The sequence below is a fragment of the Plodia interpunctella genome, chromosome 13 (genome assembly GCF_027563975.2).
Source record: "Plodia interpunctella isolate USDA-ARS_2022_Savannah chromosome 13, ilPloInte3.2, whole genome shotgun sequence".
Taxonomy (NCBI): domain Eukaryota; kingdom Metazoa; phylum Arthropoda; class Insecta; order Lepidoptera; family Pyralidae; genus Plodia; species Plodia interpunctella.
Window position 1 is genome coordinate 1,050,058 of NC_071306.1, and position 20,558 is coordinate 1,070,615.

The 20,558-nt window shown below is 35.0% G+C and overlaps 1 protein-coding gene across 2 annotated transcripts; it reads right to left on the reverse strand.

Annotated features, from left to right (window-relative positions):
• Window positions 1-12,797: 12,797 nt before the first annotated feature.
• ppk17 (pickpocket 17) lies at window positions 12,798-20,291 on the reverse strand. Of its 2 annotated transcripts, XM_053753493.1 has the most exons (10): window positions 20,169-20,291; window positions 18,910-19,029; window positions 18,505-18,636; window positions 17,592-17,739; window positions 16,984-17,184; window positions 16,512-16,660; window positions 15,665-15,792; window positions 14,680-14,839; window positions 13,581-13,676; window positions 12,798-13,066 (listed from the first exon to the last, which is right to left on the reverse strand). In XM_053753493.1, exons 1-10 carry the CDS (start codon window positions 20,190-20,192, stop codon window positions 12,875-12,877), a joined length of 1,350 nt encoding a protein of 449 aa, XP_053609468.1. In that variant the 5' UTR covers window positions 20,193-20,291; the 3' UTR covers window positions 12,798-12,874. The 2 variants fall into 2 exon arrangements, with proteins under 2 accessions (XP_053609468.1, XP_053609469.1); XM_053753494.2 differs by lacking the exons at window positions 13,581-13,676; window positions 14,680-14,839.
• Window positions 20,292-20,558: the final 267 nt, after the last annotated feature.

The window sequence follows — 20,558 nt, forward strand, 5'->3', positions numbered from 1 at the left end:
TTTATTTATTTTTATTTTTATTCTTTGGTCTAAAAGCTATCTAAAGTATTGAATCCTAGTCTCGCTTGAATAGGTTTTGGTTTTTTTTAATCCTGCCACCGCTGCATTTTCTATAAAATTACTGACACTATAAATAATACTGAATTTACAAGTTTTTATCCTGTTTCATCTTACCCAAATTTTGTTTGTTCAGTTGTAAATTAGGCCAGTCTGTAAACATAATTGTGAGGGGGGTGGTACATAAAGAAATAAAATAAATAAAAATTAGGCAAACTTGCAAAATTTCACATAGTTCTCCTCTCTCTATTTAAAAAAAAAACTTCTTCAACAGCAACACTTTAATACCAATATGGATCCAGCTCAGTTCTGTACCGTTTGGCCCAACGGCCAATGCAAAACTCGCTTTATGTGTGGACTCTGCCAAGAATTCCCAATTGTTAACTCGAAAGCTGGTTATTTTCGTTCTCGGCGAAATAAAATTGTTTTTAACCACTGTTTTATCGTCCCGATAAATATTGCTAACGTTAAATATATTCATCAGGATTTACTTCTTTGTCGAAACGAACGAACAGACAGATAAACTCATCCTCATTTCATTACTGATTCTCGAAGCCCAGTGTTCATTTACATTTCCACTTCCAACGGTCTTTGGCATCCTGAGTTGTCATTGTCTTCTTCTTCTTTATGTGCCTATTCATGACAGAATGTTGGCCGTCAGCTCCTTAAATTTTGTCTTATCCAGAGCCAGTCTGAATAATTGTCAGACAAGTGGCATTCATATCATCCTTGACGACATCAAGCCGAAACTTCTTGGGTTTGCCCCTTCTGCCAGAGCCAGGCGGAAGATCGGAAAAAGAAAGATCATCAAGATAAAATATACTAACTTAGTAGAATAAATAAATAGTTAAATGATGTAGACATTTTGTTATCTGTACAGCTACATACTAGGAATAATTCTGGCACAAATGGACGACGACCAGACCCCGAATAATGTAGGAGAAGGGGTGGATGAAGAAAATGAACCCAGGTATATACCTACTAGGATTTTCAATAAACATATAATGTGCGGAACATAGGTTCCATAAATAAGGTAAGGTTCTTGCCACTGAACCGAGAGGTCCCGGGTTCGATCCCCGGTCGGGTAATGATGGAAAATGATCTTTTTCTGATTGGCCCGGGTCTTGGATGTTTATCTATATATGTATTTGTTATAAATATATAGTATCGTTGAGTTAGTATCCCATAACACAAGTCTCGAACTTACTTTGGGGCTAGCTCAATCTGTGCGATTTGTCGTAATATATTTATATTTATTTATTTATAAATTTCTCACATCAAAGATAAAAATGTGTCCAAATACGATTTTTATCAAGTTTTACGTTAAATTTTGAATATAAAATGATGTTAATTTTTCATGTAAATAGAGTGATGAAATTAAATCTCCACTTAAAGTTATGACTGAATTTGACTATTAAATGTTTCTTGTTAGGCATTTGAGATAGATATTACATCCCTACTAATATTATAATTTCGAAAGTTTGTCTGCAAAAAATAGCCTACTTATGTCAGTTCCAGTTCTCTGCACCAAATATCATCTCAACCAAATATTCAGTTTTGACATGAAAGAAGGACATTTATATTTAAAAAATGGTAAGCCCTTCTGGCATAATTGGGACCAACACTGTTTGAATGAGTTTCTTTCGGCATTTCTTCTCAACAGTGGTCGTTCCGAAATGCTAGTAGTTTGTAGCTTTGGTAAAAATCATTTAATTTAGAATATGACGTGAAAAAGTGCCTATGAAGGCTTAATTTCTGAATAAATGATTTGATTTTGACAAACAAACACACTTTCACATTTATAATTATTACTTAGTATGAATTTGTTACTTTCATAATTCAGTAAGAACCAACTAATTATAGTTGTTGTAGAGATTTTTTTGTGTCAAGTAATTTGGAGGGGACAATTACTCTGACGGACGATAAATTAATCCAATAAGAAATTTTATTTCTGTGTTATATTGTAATGTGGGTATACACTAAGAACTGTCCCTTGCTTTTAAGATCAGTCTTCAAATAAAAGAATAGCGGTCACGAATAGCGGTTACTCGTGTGTTTCACTGCCCGTCCTGCCTACCCAAATATTTATTAGTGGCGACGAAGCTTACGAAGAACTTAAAACGCGTGCATATTTAATACCATTGTAATAATAACTATCGGAAAAATAGCCGAGTTCAACGTGCAAAAAGACTGTTAACAGTTGACAGTTTATATTTCCGACTACATTAACTAATCAATTTATCATCAAGCTTTTAGATTTTATAATTTTGATTGGCAATAAATGTGAATTCATAATTTGTAGTACTAAATTTTGTAGGTCCAGCAGATTGCCGGACGTTATAGAGACTCCACCAGAGATAATGCTGTGAAAAGATTTGTATCCCTTAACTCGAACGATATCCACGGGACAATTATAATGAAATGTCGTATTTTCAGTGGGCGATAAGTACTAAAAGAATTACAAAAAAAAAGATCCAATCTGTTGTAATTGATATAAACATTTTAGACAGACAAAATAGGTCCATTAATAGGCACTGTGCTTCGGAGTCTAATTCTGGAGGTCCAGGGAATGACTACTTTAGACGTAATTTTCACCGCATACGCACCACCACAATTTTTATTAAATCACATATTTTTGAAACATTCCTTTTCTCTTGCAGTCTTCTTTTCGGGTGGAAATTGCAAACAAAAAGTGAGTTCGCAATTGCCTTTTCATTTGCCACTTTGTAGAAGAAAAAAAAAAGACTATTTGATTTTATCTAACTTAAGCTCGCAATCGATCGTGCTCATCCCACCACATCTTGCGATCGAAGAAGCGGCTTTTTTGTTACGCAAACACGTGCTGTAGCGAAAAGCAAAAGGAATCTCGACCCACATTGCGCGTGCGATCTTTGTGTGTACTGAAATAGACGAGCTGAAATAGTGTGCAGGGCATGGGACGAATATAGAACGACTTTTGTTAACGGTCGCATCGCTAGTGGCGCTGAGAGATAAGGTTTTGTAACTATACACCTTTATAAGTCTATTATGTGGGTCAGTAAGCTGTTATCGGAAGGTCCCAGTCCAGCTCGTCCACTTCCCAAAATCGCTTGCTCGTGCCACTTGATTTTGAATGACTGACTCATGTATTGTAGTTTTCAAAGATAACCACTCGTTTCCGGAAGGAATAAATCGTGAGAAAACCTGCACACTGCAAGACTGTTGAGTCTACTAGCATGTAAGCAACTGATAAGAGATGGCGGTAATCCTAAAAGTAATTTTTCAGCATAGCTCGACTTTGCATCTGAAAGGAGGAAGCTCTTATCTTGGACTCGATATGTCCTAGATATGAAATAGGTATGCATGCATGTGGTGTTCTATACAAAAAAATTAACACCTATTCTCCTAGACACAAAATAATATGACGATTATTAAACGAGATACGAATGAAGTTAGGTATTACGCATCTGTCTCTTTCATAATAATATAGGTAGCGTTTCTTACTCAGGTCTTACAAATTTCTATTCCTAGCCTACAAAATTGAGATGTTTTTACACCCTGCGTGCAATACTTATCTTGTTTACATAATAGCATCTTCTATATTTCACTTCCTTCTCTTTCCATACAAAGGTTGAATGGAAGAAAGGTTTCATCTATCTGTATATCTGTCTTATTTGTGAAAAGTAAATAATGACGTAAGTATGTACAAACGACATTCGTCACGTATAACACCGAAGTAATTTGTTTGTTTCGTTGTTCTTTTTTCTGAAAACCGCTGTAGGTTTTTTGTATGTCTGTCAGAAAAATAGTCGGCCTCAATAAAATACCGTCTTCCGCAACGCCTACATAGATCAAATATAAAGTAGGTATGCCAAATGTCGACCATTTTCGTAGGTAAGTATCAGACACATAGACCGGAGTTGTTTGAACCATCGAACTAAAACTTTTTTCTTTTTATAGTCTATATTATGTGTCCTATTGTTGCGTAAAGGCCACCCCTTAAAAGTACTAAAGCTTAAAACAAATTATATTTCTTCGTTGTAAAGTTTTAGCATAAAAGTGAGTCTCGTTCAAGCAAGTTAAGACTATGGAGTAAAATCCTAAGGAACTGTACTGAAAGTGCGCTTTTGCGTATATATATTTTAGTTTTCTCTTATAAAGGATTCTGTATATGTGTTACTTCGGTTAAATGTAACTTTTAAAAACTTGATTGCGTAATACAGTCCGCTGGTTATCTCGTTTGCCATTATATTCAAAGACTACACAGCAAACCAGCAAGCGGATCAACTGATGAAAAGTGATCAGCACTGCTCACTCAGAAACACAATACCAGAGAACATGAACATTGCCGGCCTTTCAAGATGTACACTCGGTTCATGAAGGTTTTCAAACGTGATTACAATAGTTTATACCACTCTTTGTCTGTTTCTTCTAGTTTATTTGGGATTGGTTCTCTCCAACCATTAGCATCAGAGATATCTACACCGGATTGTTTGGGGATTGAGCCTTTCTGGACATCTTTTTCCATGTTATGTTTTCAGGGAGATTGAGGACTTGCTTTAACGGGTGATTATCATTGTGTCTCATAACGTTGGATATTAAATAGATTAATTGACTAATTTCCACATGTTTGCCTTTTCATAAACGATCGACTTATTTAGCTTCTCATAAATTAAAATTTTGCTTATAGTTACATTTTATGATTTAGTTTTAACGGCGCGATCATCGGGCATTTTATATCTTCATCAAAGATAAATATTTTTTTTAACATTACCAATATTTTCTGGCAAGTTTACCTGAATAAACTATGCAGTTCTTTGATAAAAAGAAACTGCATGAAAATCGTTTGAGTAGTCATACGTTTGAAGACCGTTCACCCGCAGAGTTCAGATGGGAAAATATGGAGAGACGTCCGCCAGGCAGTCGGTCGAAAAATCACAAATAAATCTTGAATGACACATGGCTTTGGGATAACGAAGTCGCAAATGCACCAAAAGAGGCATAAAAAGCCGTTGTTTACATTATTTGTAATAAAATTTAATAAACCATTATCAATACATAAACGTTGCAGCCCGTCATTTTCTGTGTGTGTAGTCGCACCCTAAACTATGTTATGGATCCTGATACCAAATTCTGTTAAATAGGAAATTTCATTAGACAACATTGAGACTTTTTACACCTTACCTCGTCTTCGAGGAATTAGTCCAGTCAGGTCGGGTCGGATGAGATGACTCAGGACTAGAGACGTTATACACCTCGCAACCGACTTTTGCCAAATCTATTCTTATGAAATCAAATCAACAAACCATTTTAAATCTTATTTCTTCAATATCTAAATCTATATTTGCTTCTGTTCACGCTGTTGAAATTATTGCAGGAGTTTGAACTTTGTTACCTTCATTATTATGATTGTTATCAATTGCGCGTTTTATATACCTGTTATGTTACTTCTAATAGATCGATCGTAAGTAATTGAATGTCACATTATCTAGATTAGGGCTAGAATATTCTGTATTAATGTACGGATACAATAATGGGACAATCAATCAATAAAAAGACAATCTGTATGTCTTTTGGCATAAAGTAATTTAAGTATAGTCTGTGAAGAGAGTGAAGAAAATGGAATTTTGACGAACTAATTTTTTTTGCCATTGCAACACCAACTATAATGGTCAAGATTGGTTGATAAACGACCAGTGTTGCCAGCCAACAGGAGACAGCGCCCACATATAATTTCTACACTTTCTGGACAGACTGTAGATGAAAAATTAATTAATAAAATCATAAAATTTAGCAATACATGTTTGTTGATGTTGTGAAGCTGTGGTGGTCTAGTGCTTAAGACTGTGAACCGGAATATCCCAGGTTAGAATCTTGACATGTTTGTATTTAGAGCATTAATTTTTTAGACCAATGAAGTAAACGTGGAGAAATCTATAGCTCTAGTTGATCATTTATCAGTTACTGTGTTTGTGAAATAAATAAATAAATAAATATATTAGGACAAATCACACAGATTGAGCTAGCCCCAAAGTAAGTTCGAGACTTGTGTTATGGGATACTAACTCAACGATACTATATTTTATAACAAATACATATAATATAAACATCCAAGACCCGGGCCAATCAGAAAAAGATCATTTTCCATCATGATCCGACCGGGGATCGAACCCGGGTCCTCTCGGTTCAGTGGCAAGAACTTTACCACTGCGCCACCGAGGTCGTCAAATGGATAAAGCAATGGCAAACCAATCTATTTGTCTAGCTAGTCGTTAAGCGTGTTACATTCCATAAAATGGCCACGACCCTCAGTCATAATTCTATGTATAAATAAATGATTTAGTACGTAATTGTTTTGAAACTCCGTGAGCCATATCACTTGGAGATTCCATCTCGTATGAGTCAAATTCCGATAGCGTGAAGGTTGTTTATGAATGGTCCACGTCATTCTGGAGGTGCTCCAGTTGGATGTCTTTCAAAGGGATGGCTATTTTTAACGGGGATGATTACATTTAAGTCAGGAACCGTGTTGATAAATTTCTGCAAAGCAAATAAACGTCGAAAGAATCCGACGAGATAAAGATTTTAGTACTAGTAATTATGTACTGGCTTGATTTCGTCAAAGATCTGACAACTATAGATGCTGATGATCGGGCGAAGTTAAGGTGAAAAAGTAGGAAAGAGAACTCTGGGTTCCGACGCTCGGAATGGCGGAAGATAACGGAAAAACGATCAGATTCGAGAATTGTCTCATCTGAAAAGTTTCTAAACACATGTTATTGTAGTACTAATTATTCTAGAAAGGTTACGTAGATACATATTTCTTTATCATTAATATATGCAACTAACTGCAATTAGGGATAAACAAAATGTAATAGCAACATAAGGATATTAGGCCAAAATCTAGAAAGGGTTCAGAAATATAAGTACTTGGGAACATGGCTGAATGAAGATTGGAGCAGTGAGTTTGAGATAAAAACTCGGATCGAAATAGCGCGCAGTGCATTCAATTCGATGAAAAAAGTCCTTTGCAGTCGTAATATTAACATCACTTTACGCACTCGTTTGCTTCACTGCTATATCTGGCCCCTTACATCATATAGTACTATATGGATGTGAGTCATGGACCGTTAAAGAAGATCTCAGAAGGCGCATTGAAAGCATTTGAGATGTGGACTTATAGGCGTATGCTCCCTATTTGCTGGACCGAGAAAGTGACAAATGACAGAGTCTTATAGCGAATTGGCCAAGAACGCACACTCATGTCCACTGTAAAACGTCGTAAAGTCTCGTATTTGGATCATGTTCTTAGGCATCAACAATACAACCTCCTACAACTAATAATGATGGGTAAAGTCGCTGGGAAGAGAAAGGTTGGAGGAAGGAAAAAATCTTGGCTGCGGAACATCCGAGAATGGACCGGGATAGCGAGCGCAGCTGAGCTGTTCCGACGAGCTAAGGACAAGAAGGACTTCACCATGCTAACCGCTGATCTTCACTAGTTGGAAAGGCACCTATAGAAGAAGAAGAAGAAGAAGTAGATCATTAATATATGAAAAATTCTTCTGTAGTTAACTGATAGATGTTACTTGCCGAGTATTAGGTTTCATAATTCCTACCAATTGAAAGAATTCACGTAAGCGTACGATGCCGCGAACAAAAACTAATTTACTTAGTAACTTAACTTTTGAATATTGTATTTTGTGACACTTTGTCTTCTTGTGATACTTGCTTGGATTTTTCAATTTCTTACTCTTGTATTATACCTATGGAGTTTAATTTGGATCTCTTACAAATATTTCGATATTTTTCAAAAAAAAAGTCTAGATTTAATTTTAGTAGATACTGATTTATTCTCTTGGCTAGAACTAACAAAAAATAATATATTATAGACAACAAAATATTCTTCTACGGAATCGATGTGTTTAAACAGATTTATTTTCTCTGACGTATGTTTGGTATCTTTAGCTGGCATGTTATGTATTGCAGAATACACAGGCTGTAATATCTCGTACCTCAGTAATATCTATAAATTATTCTCAGTTGAAAGCTAGACTATGACGTGGGTGAAATTATTGTTCGTTAAATAAACTAGAATCTACTAGAGCGTGTTGTTTTAAGGTAAACGTTGGTTCTTTATGACTCTAGAAAAGTTTAAATTGAAATGTTGTAGTTTTGAATATTCCTCTAGATGACACGCGAAGTGTTGGTAAACCAGTAAATAACGAATGGAACTTGTCTGGCTATGCTATTTCCGTCCTTCTAATATAGGGGGTTTTAACACAAAAAGTGATGGCTTGGTATACGAGAAGTAGACCACATATAGGCGTGTCAAAAATTAATAAAGTGGACCACTGGGTGCAATGCTTCTTCTTCTTAAGAAATCGGAAGAGCGCTCAGATGAGAGAGTGGCAGAGAGAGAGAGAGAGAAAGATCTACTGAAAAATGTGGTATGATTAGAATGTAGTATGAAGAAATGATTGACGACCTCGGTGGCGCAGTGGTAAGGTTCTAGCCACTGAACCGAGAGGTTCCGGGTTCGATCCCCGGTCGGGTCATGATGGAAAATGATCTTTTTCTGATTGGCCCGGGTCTTGGATGTTTATCTATATATGTATTTGTTATAAAATATAGTATCGTTTGGTTAGTATCCCATAACACAAGTCTCGAACTTACTTTGGGGCTAGCTCAATCTGTGTGATTTGTCCTAATATATTTATATATTTTATTTAATGTAGTATGATTATGGAAAGGCATTATTATCAAAGTCACAATGATGAGAGCACAGGACAGATATGAAGAGACCAGAAGAGAGACATAAGCTCGAATCAGCAACGGACAGAATGTTGCCCCACTAACTGACATTTTCTAATTATTCTATTCATATTCAATCGTAACAGGTCAGTTCTATCACAATAGAGGGCATAAAGAAAACATAGAACATTCAACATGTGTCCAAGTTTTATTTAGCCATTTATTTTTTTATGTTAAATTTTCAACATCTTTTTCATTTCAATGTCTTGCCCTTCAACCACATTATTTAATTTTAATTCTGTAATGTTTTTCATTTTTCAGTTCTATCACAAAAAGCACAACACAGCCCAGACCCACGGCACAACAGCTTGACTCGTCGGGAATTGCAACTACTGAAAAAACGGCTAGTTATAAAACGTTACTGATTTTATCGTTCATACACAACGTACATACAAAACCTCTCCTACCACCACCATCCAGGGCTGTGAGTCAATACAAGCCGCTATAATTACACTTCCTACGTCACGCGCGTCACGACAAACATACACGCATTCTTGACCAAATCCGATCTGACCTATATTTAGGAATATCAATTGATCTGAAATAGGAATATTTGTATCTAGACATAATTTGTCCTATCATGTGTTCCGTGTTTGTCTGAAAAGATAAGAATATATTACAAACGCGAAAGTCTATTTGTCAGTGAAGGACTTTTATAGCCAAGTCACTCGGCCGAATTTGATGAAGTTTGGAATAGATACAGTGATTAACCGAGAAACATGGCTACCGCGAGCAAACCTGTGGGTTACAACTGGTACGGGAATAAATGAGTCATCTCTTCCTATGCAAGAAACAGGCGTAATTAATGAGTTGTATGAGTGAGTTATTTGATAACTTAGTTAATTTCAGTAAGCAGTTGACAATTATAAACATTCAGATGATCATAAATCTTCATTAAGACACGAGGAATATTATATAGTTTTGTATAAACACGAAAACATTTAGCTCAAAGTAGAAACATTAAATACAAAATTCGACGGTACAAAATATAAATTTGTTTATGCGATGTAGGTAAACATAGTTGATTATACTATTGCCATATAGTGTAGTAAGACTTGAATCAGATCTCTACATAGATCGAACGTTTTTATTTGTATTTAAATTAAAATATAATCAAATCAAATCATTTATTGAGAAATTAGACCTTCACAGGCACTTTTTCACGTCGTATAAAGAAATTATAGAATTTGGTGCGGTGAACAACATAGATATAAGTATTATAATTTCAGCCACATGAAGTTATCTGCTCAATACAACTTACTGGTATATTATTGATGAAATCAGATATAGGTACTCGTAGTAGAAGACCTCTAAAGTAATGGATAGAGATACGGAGACAATATTAAGAAAATTGATATTAATAATGTTGAGGTCAATTTGAGAAAAATGCCCAGAGTTAAATTAAATTACACTACAAACTATAAACATAAATTCGAGATAAAAGTTAGCTTCACTGGAAAGCCTATTTTGCACTCAGTAGGCAAAATTTACAAAAACTGTATAAATTCATCTGAAGAGCAATTTAAATGTGTAAAAATTATTCAGGAAAAAATATGACATGAAAATGATATGTAACAGATTCTCTTATATCCTATAATATAGCTTCATTATATATATTTAATAAATATTAAATAATATACTATAGCAGATACTGCAATGAAGGCTAAACTGCGCTAATCAGGTTAACTGGCTGGTTAACTGGCAATCCATAGCGAAGTTATGGCGCTATAATGTTCCGGGGGATAAGGTCACTAAGCCAGAGGAGTATTTATTTATTAAATCCTTTATTCAGTACAATCTACAATACCCAACAACATTATAAAACCACAGCACAAAAACCTCGCAGGGTTTATCTGGACATCGGCGAATCGCTGTTATTATATTTAGGTAGTATCATGCAGCGGGGTCCTGGATTGCACGTCGAACTTTTGGTTTCTTTTTCTCTTTGTATGTGTATGTAATGAAATAATTTGTAAGTGTTGGAAAACCAGCTTAGAATACTTTTTGAGTATTCCCGCCCGCCACCTAACGTAACCATATTAGCCTTGCATAACTAACTATCCATCGGAAGACGAAATCATTTGTAGCACAAGAATAACTCGTATAAGAAATATATGAAAAGGTTAAGAAACAAGTAGAGCGTAGTATAAATAGCCTGGATCGCCTCTCCCGACTGATTCACGGCGTTGGATCGTAAAACTGAGATATTTGGAGCTTTGTCGGCAGCTCCGTGCCCGGTGACATAATGTGTTTGTTCATTCTTGTTTTTTTTTTCTAATCTAAAAACTGTACTATATCCTAGATTATTTCTAATATTAGAAATATGAAATTATGAATGTTTTATTTTTACTTCATCACATCCAGAGTAACTAGAGTTTAAACTAACTAGTATCCTTCGCTACTTTCTAAGGACCGAAAGTATCTCTCGGTTTTCTCTGTGCCTGTCCTTTATGGTCAACATCATAATCATTTCAGCCTACAGCTGAACATAGACCGTTTTTTGCGGACACCATCTTTGTCTATGCTATGCCTCTTTCATCTATACCCGCAGGTTACACATGGATGAAAGACTTTACTATATTATGCGTGGCCATTACATTGCAGGTCATCCGTTAATTCCATTCATTCGCCATATTCGATTTCAAAAAAAAATTCGAAGAACACGTTTTCTAAAATCTTCTTTTGAGCTTTGATGCTTTCAGTATTAATTTTGCTTTATGCATATTTAAGATGTATGTAACACGTTAGATTTAGTATTTCGTAAGTTAATTAGCGTTGTTACAATCAGTTACAATGACTATAATAACTCAATCGGCTGTCAATGATCCCCAATCAGTAGTTCGAATGACTCGATCATTTCAGCTGTCGATGCAGCCCTGCAATGTCGCAAGATGACTAATCTCTTATAGCGATGACTGTGTGAGGGGAAAAGCGGAATTTTTAACACATTGCGATTAATCCTAATTCAATTTTTTATTAATAGACAAGCAGCTCTTTCCTGCTGATGTGTATATATCAGCACAGAATAGAGACAATTAATTTTTATTTTATTTATAACTCGCACATGGATTGAAATCTGAAATAAATGATTATTATTATATCAGGAATGAAATTTTCTTGAGAGTGATTAGTTGATTATGGCTACAAGGAAATACATATTCTTATGGCCGGACTTGGGCCAGACTCATACATTTCACTGCTTTTTTCCATTCGTCCGTCTGTTCCATCAAATTCCTCATACATTCTTAGAACAACTAATGTAAAAAGAAAATACATCAGAAGACAGAGATGATTGAATCTTGATCTTTGGTAAATATTGAATTGAAGAAATGAAAGAGTCTTCGCCCAGCTTGTCAAAATTTGTTCAAAAAAAATTAATCCTTATTTACTAGTTATAACTAAAGAATAATTAGAATTCTTGAGTTTTGCTGGAGTGTAGTTTTTATTTAATAAATTTCCAAATATTCACAAACGAAAAGACAGCTAATTATTTGAATGATTAATTGGAAAAGTGTAATAACTCTTAACACCAAATGATCTACCTTCAACATGCGTCACCTGAGCAATGCGATTGTATCTTGCCAAATGCAATAAGAGTTCACGGATCTTCGAGAGTGCAATGTAATGTGAGGTATAATGATAGAAGTATTTCATTTTTTATATATCGGTTGTTTGGTTATATATATCCTTATTTAGATCAGTAATTTTATGCTTGAATATTCTATTATTCTTTCGATCTATGTTATAGGTACTTGCCTTCCTTTGATAGTAAATGATTTAATAGCATCAAATATTTTGGATTTGCAAACATTTCTTTTCAATTTTTTTGCATTATGTAATTAGTTACATGTATTGTTTTTGTGTAAAGTCAAACTAAAACAGTGAAATCTTTTACATTAACAAACAATGTGGAGAGCCATTATATAAATCAATAAAATACAACACGATCTACTTAATTATATATTGATTTTACAGTTTAAAATACAAAGCCAGGTCAAGTGTGAAGTCCCCGCAGTAGGTACTTCTAATTAGTATGAATAAAATTATTTTTGTTCCAATCTTTGCAACTCTTCAGATATTCGTCGTGTTTGGCTGATCTGGTGTTTTCATTGTGGTCTTTGGTCTTCGTGGGTGTGATCGAAGGCTTGATCATTGTAGACCAGACCTTCCCGAACATACCCATCAGACCAATCACCGACAGGCCCAGTAGAAAACCCTGAAAAATTGTAGGTACATTGTTTTTAGTACGTTCTTTTAATGTGTGATATCGATTATTTCATTATCGATGTATTTATATTGAAAGCGAAGATGGGAAAGATTCATGAGATCAAAACTGAACAAATTGACAATTCGTTAAATGCTTGCTTTCTTATCTAACACGTGAAAGTATTTTCGTGGCATTTCACTACAAACTACAAGTACCTTCTATTCATATACATATTAAACTGAAGGCGGGCTATGTGAGGATATTAAAGAAAATATATTATGGGGAAGTCTTTATGAGACTAACAAAAGCGAAAACAATTTTTTTTTTACAATTTTTGTCTATCTGTATGTTTGTTCACGCATTATGGAAAAATTACTGGATGTAATTTTGTATAGCGGATGGTCTAACTTAAAATCTTCTTAAGGTTTTATCGCGATACGTTGCTTAGAACCCGAGATATTAACAATAATAAGTTATCTATAAAGCTAGTCATTGATAAATAATTAAATTAATGAGAACTCACCACGCTGCCACCGAGATCTGACAGAAAAAGGTTCCAATCATAGTTGAATCGTTCCTCGTACACAGAGACCAGCATACCGTTGAAATATATGTAAAGCTGGTAATAAATAGGTACATTTGTTTTTAACCCCCGACACGAAAAGAGGGGTGTTAAGTTTAACGTGTCTATCTATGTATCACTGTATCTGTCTGTGGCTTGACGAAACTTGGCACAACGAAAATGGGATATCTCCCAAACGGATGAACCGATTTTCGTTGTGTCATAGATGATTTTTATCCCGAGAGTTCTTAGCCATGTTTCATGAAAATCGATTCAGCCGTTCAAAAGTTATTGAAAGTCGGAGGTTTTTTAATTTGTTTAACAAATAAACTTATTTAGAGATGATTCTAACAGATTTCTAGTGTGCGTTATACGAATGGCCAAATCCATGTTCTAACTTTCTATGACATTGAAGGATAGTAAGAAGAGATGACATACTTTCCAGTGGTATAACAAACATGAATGGTGATAAGGGCATCACCATTCATGTTAGAGAAAACCAAGTTTATTTGTTAGACAAATTAAAAAGCCCCCGACTTATAATATTCATTTCGCTAAAACTTTTGAACGGCTGAAACGATTTTCATGATACACTCGGGATAAAATCATCTATGACACGTTAAACTTATAATACCCCTCTTTTTGCGTCTGGGGTTAAAAAGTAGGGAAGTGGACCACGAGCTCAGAAACTTTGTGGCTAATGAAGAAACAGGGAAATCGCTCAGAGCATGATTATTACACTTCAGAATAAAAATCTGTACAACTTCCTAATGCTCTCTCTCTGTCTCATCTCCGTAAAAAAATATTGATTTGAAATGTTCTATGTATAAATTTTATCTATGAACTACACGCTAGCTTCCTATTTGATCTCTATTGATATCTACTCAAGACGTCTAAGTATCGAGATTTGAAGATTTTCACACCCTTATTGACTTTATTGCAGCTTCCGATGAAGCAATCGAAGTGGCTCCGTTCTGGCAAAAAATATATTTAGCACCCAATAGAGCGTTGTAGATTTGCTGTCGACACGCAAAGACGAAGAAGAAGAAGATCTTCTCACATTAGTCTGCAGGTTTGCCTGTGCAGAGTTGACAGTCCAACTCCTGCTGACCGAGTCCCAGGAGTAGAATGTCTGGCGGTCGGTGATGAAACAGTTGTACAGGTACGAGCGACAGAAGCGAGGGCACAATGTCGCTGAGCAGCTGTGACTGACGTACGTGCTTGTAATAAAAATTATAATAGAATTTAAAACAATTTCAATTTGGTTGAAGATTATTTATCAGGCTATACATTTGAGCGATTTGAGTACCTCGGTGGCGCATTGGTAAAGTGCATGCCTCCGAACCAGGGTTCGATCCCCGGTCGGGTCATGATGGAAAATTATCTTTTTCTAATTGGGTCTTGAGTGTTTATCTATACATGTATTTGTTATAAAATATAGTATCGTTGAGTTAGTATCCCATAACACAAGTCTCGGAACTTACTTTGGGGCCAGCTCAATCTGTGTGATTTGTCCTAATATATTTATTTATATCACGCAGATATTGAGCTAGCCCCAAAGTAAGTTCGAGACTTGTGTTATGGGAACCCGGGCCAAAGTGATTTGTCCAAATATTTATTATTTATTTATCAAAGACCGAAACCATAGAAAAGATGAATAGAACAAATACAAACTCAAACGTGTTAGTCCTTGTAAAGCATGTTTTGTATGGTCGTGCATACATCCATTCATAGATTTTACAATCTTGATACTTGGCATTACGTTTCACTTATGTGTGAGTGAAACGTAACTTTAATAATTAGTAAACCTTTTCAATAAGTTATTCGTCATAGTCTTCAATCATACATTTGTACAAGTACAATTTTATTAATGACTTTTCAAATAGATCATACCTACCTCTACATTGCGTCCAAAAATTATATATTATATAGAGTTGATAAAGGACTTGGATGTACGGTTTTAGCCATTGTTATACTATTAAATGGTACTGCGTACTATTTAATGGGACCGCACACCTATTTATTTTCTACTATTTTGGACATACTTTAAATATGTTGATATGAGGCTCCTCATTCCGGAGTAGTCGCTGCAATGTGGCAAGTCACTCTTCATCCACGGACCAGAGCAGCCAGCCTCTTTGCTCACCAGGTCCCACACACATTTGGACGTACACTGAAAACAACACAAGTTACTATAAAAAATTGTATTTTAATTTAAATAGTGAAGTAACTAGAATGATACTAGTGCAATCTCTTCCAGGCTATCTTGAGGGAAGAGATATGAATATAAATGTACAAATGTTTTAATGACTTGTAAAAAACTATACACTACTTATGCCCCAATCAACCGCGCTGTGTCACTACTCAACGCTTTGCTTGCTCATCTGCCTAATATAGTATTTTTTTAAAATAGGTTATATAGTTTTATTAGTGTATGTATTATGTTTTTGTGTAGTGAGCAGGTAGGGATGTTTCTTGGCTCACAGCATGTGTTGGGCAATTGTAGGTGCTGTGTGTAACTTTTATAATAAATAAATAAATAGTGGAGATATGAATACAAACAAACAAACTTTCTCCTCTTAAAAATCACTGCATAACTTCATAAAAATAATATATTACCTAACTATGGAAACGTAGATTTTTCACATGTTTATCAAGACGACGTATTTACACATTGCCTGAAAATGTAGGTAGGCGAAACTTTAAACTAGCTGAATAAATAATATTTAGCGAACAAAAAGATTTATGTAGGTCAAGCATAAATGGAAATTAAGCAACCAGAAAAAATTTCTATACAATTGTTTTGAAGCCATTACTGTATGTAATAATTTTTTAAACCATTATTGCGCATTTGGCTTGGTGCAAACAAATAAACACTCTAAGCACACTCACCTCATTTGCACTATAATTTTCGATATTCGTACAAGGATCTTCTTCCTTGCCAATCTTCACGTATTGGTCCACCTTCAGTTTAACATCAATAGTGTCTCCTGTATTCACGTAGAAATAGTCCACGTGGCCACCGTTATATACGTCCACTTCTAACAAGAAAATATTTCAAATGACATATTTTTTATAAATTCGTGCCGACAGTTCATCTCAAATATTACATTCATAATTTAAGCGCCGGTGATCGAAAATATTATGATCAAAAAACCTAAAAATTTAATAACCTAAAAGTTAGTAAAAATAATTGTTTAAATAAAAATAAAAACTAAATTTAAAAATTTCATAACTAGGGTTTCCGTAAAAGTGCCAAGATAAATAAAAAAAAAGACATTATTGTCTTCTACGTCGTAATTTATTTTATATAATACCGGTAAAAGGACAATAAAATTAACGTGAGAAAGCATAAACTTCCTACCTGTAAACGGCTCTCGGTTATAATGCACATAAACATGGTACCCAGGTGGGAAGGTGCCGGTGGAGGTAGCCACGTCTACAGCAGAGTGCTGCAAGGTTATGGAGTACCCTGATGCCCTGGTAGCCCGGGTGCTAGCTATCTTTGACGTGACTGTGTAGCAGCGACCATGCACGAAGCCGTGGGTCGACTTGATTTCCACATCTTTAAAAAGCGAGATTATTTATTTCTTTATAGTTTTTTATAATATTCACATAAACATTACAGAAAACAGTATACATTAATACAAGTACAAGGGTTTTACTTTTTTTAAAAAATTTTCCAGTAGACCCGTAAGACGAAAGGACTATTTAATATCAATTTAAAATATTTCGATACAGACAAATGTATCCACGAATCAACCTGATTAAAAGTGTATCTACTGGGCTAAATTTCATTAAGTATTATATATAGTATTAAGTAGTATGTAGTGTTTTGTGTAACATCAGGTCTAATCTTGTAATTGAAGTCGTAAGATCTTAGTTGAGACTTGGAGGCTCGAGAGGTTACTAGTTTTACGTATATTATGTGAATGTCCAGTAAGAATATTATCTTCAAAAATCTTTGCTTACTATCCATGCTACCGTCCAAGCCATACTGCACGAATATATCGGTTTGATTGTACGTGATGTCATCCCACAGATGGTCGAGGCTGGTCTGGGAGAAGTTGAAGGCGAGCCAGGTGGACGTGTAGCGCGGGTGGGCGTAAAGACCGTATTCCTGGAGTATTCAGAAAATATGATAGGACTAAGAAAAATAACAGATCCTGGCTATATAATGAAGGTTATATTTATATTGTTAGTCCTGTTATACATGATACAAATCTCACAAAGCATTAACAAAGAAACATCAAAGTCTAAGTTTCAAATTAATTAATTTTGTAATATATTTTGTTCTTATAATTAATGTAAGTAGAGGAGAGGCCTTTGCTCAGCAGTGGGACACCACAGGCTAAAACAGGTATATGAATATGAATCCTATTAACATGAGTCAGATTGATCTACAAACACACAGGTACTTATATACCAGCCCGAGATTCAAACCAGAGTATTTAGCCAATTGATAGCATCACTAGATTAGCTATCGGAACTTTTACATGATATTTCTCTTAGAAGAGGTAAACCAAAGAGGTGCTGGCTTGATGTTGTCAAAGATGATATGCGTGCCAATGGTCGAGTCTGAAACGGTTCTCCGACAATTCCTTCGTCTACAAATGTTTCGTCGACAGAATGTGTCCTCTGTTCTGTCAGCGAATCGTTCGAAGATGAAGGGTTCTGTCGTTCAAACGCCCGATGTCGAAACATTCTGTCGACGAAACGTTTGCAGACGAAGCAATTGTCGGAGAACTGTTTCAGACTCCCAATGGTCTGATAAGTAAGTATGCCGAATACAATAGGAAAACGGAATCTGGGCACACGCTAAATGTTGGTGGAAGTAATCAGTAAAACGCTCAGATGAGAGAAAATGAGATTTAACTTTATTTACCAGCATTTTGTCATATTTGTACGGTGGCTCCCTGCAGAAGGTAATACTTGGGTACATAATAGTCTTATTGAAGTCGAAGTGCGTGTACGTCGTAATCGGCTTGTCCGACAGCTTCTGGATACATACCGTTATCTGGAATTGTAACTAACAGTAAAGGCAGTCTATATATATTAGGCTATATATTTCACTACTATCACACTACTAATGTTGACAAAGTCTATAATGTACTGTTTTTTGTTGATCTATGAGACAACACAATCTCCAATCCAAAAAATGGTCATAGGAGCTCTGCAATAAATCGACGCAACACAATCGAATTCAGTATTCATCTTGACAAAGACTTAATTACATAACAGCATATTTTATTCAACAGATAACTAAAACTACTTAATCAATTCTTTTTACCTGCTGAACGACTACCGCTGTACATAACACCACAATGACAGTTTTAATCAAATTGGACCCACGAATGCAACTTGCACATTTATCTTTCAACTTGGTTAATGCGTCTTCGTCAGCTTTCGCCTGGAAGGGAATTGTGTGATAAATAAATAAATAAATAATAAATATATTAGGACAAATCACACAGATTGAGCTAGCCCCAAAGTAAGTTCGAGACTTGTGTTATGGGATACTAACTCAACGATACTATATTTTATAAATAGATACATATATAAATAGACATCCAAGACCCGGGCCAATCAGAAAAAGATCATTTTCCATCATGACCCGACCGGGGATCGAACCCGGGACCTCTCGGTTCAGTGGCAAGAACTTTACCGCTGCGCCACCGAGGTCGTCTACATACAGTAGGAGTATATGGCCTTTAGTACTGGGTAATTATTTAAACGACACTACACCTTCTAATCACTCACACAACACTATGTTTAGTCTACTTCGTCTCGAAAAGATCTCTAAAACCCGATTTATCAGTACACTTTCAACATACTTTTTAGAGGATACCTTGGGATCCAAAGAAACCGAGAAACTACCCAGATAAAAGAGTGACAGGTAAAGTGATTATCTCTGGTCACGTTCTGGCAGTTAGTAGTTATTAGTTTTAAAAATAAAATATATTTGAATCCGTGTTTGACGGATATATTTCACATCTATATAACATTATCTATATAATATTATAATCAGCACTCGGATCACAATCATAACCTGTTTTGATATACCTTTTGACTATGTACATTATGTACTTTTATATATTATTAGAAAAAAAAAGACATTGTAAGAAACAATAATGGTAAGCCGATCTGGCATGATAGGGACCAACACTGTTCAAATGAGTTTCTTTCGGCATTTCTTCTCAGCAGTGGTCGTTCCGAAACGCCAGTAGTTTGTAGCTTGTGAGAAATAACTATAAATATAAAAATTGACGAGAAAAAGTGCCTGTGAAGGTCTAATTTCTGAAAAATTATTTGAATTTTTAATTTGATAAGAGTAAACAGAAGTGAGTGAAATGAACATGGAGAATCTATTGGCAGTATGATTGAAAAGTGAATTAAATCTCAAAAATAAATATTTATATTGATCTATCCTGTATCCTATCCTATCTTTCTATTTTATTTATCTTATTAGAGAAACTGAATCTAAAGTATCGCTATTTAAATTGAATAGTCTCAATTTTGTTAAAGGTTAACAGATATTTTATTACGTACCTTTTCATTAATTATATCCGCCATTTTGGAAACTATTGATTATTTCAATTGCATTTTTATAGACACTATTACAATTTCCACAACTAAACAGCGCAAGAGTTAGCGATATATTGACTCAAGTATCAACACCAACTTACCTTAATTCGGTTATCCATAATTTATATTCGCCATAAAATGTTACGGTTTTTGATATAAAGTGTAGTAATTCTTGTCATATCGTTCTTTATTAGATAATTATCGTAAGTAGATAGTATTGGTTGCCACATTTTTTGCATTATACCATACTAGCTTTGCCTGTGGCTTCGCACGCGTCATGGAAATAACATTTCTGCAATTTTTTTTAAAACACGGTGTTATGCAGAATTGCAAAAAAAATATTTTATTTTTATA

Excerpts from the sequence above, each read along its gene's own strand:
- ppk17 (XM_053753493.1), bottom strand. The coding sequence starts at position 20,192 with ATGGCGGATATAATTAATGAAAAG. Across the intron at positions 19,030-20,168 it reads CGGATATAATTAATGAAAAG|GCGAAAGCTGACGAAGACGC; the intron begins GTACGTAATAAA and ends ATTCCCTTCCAG. Across the intron at positions 14,840-15,664 it reads CTCATATCAACATATTTAAA|CACGTACGTCAGTCACAGCT; the intron begins GTATGTCCAAAA and ends TTTTATTACAAG.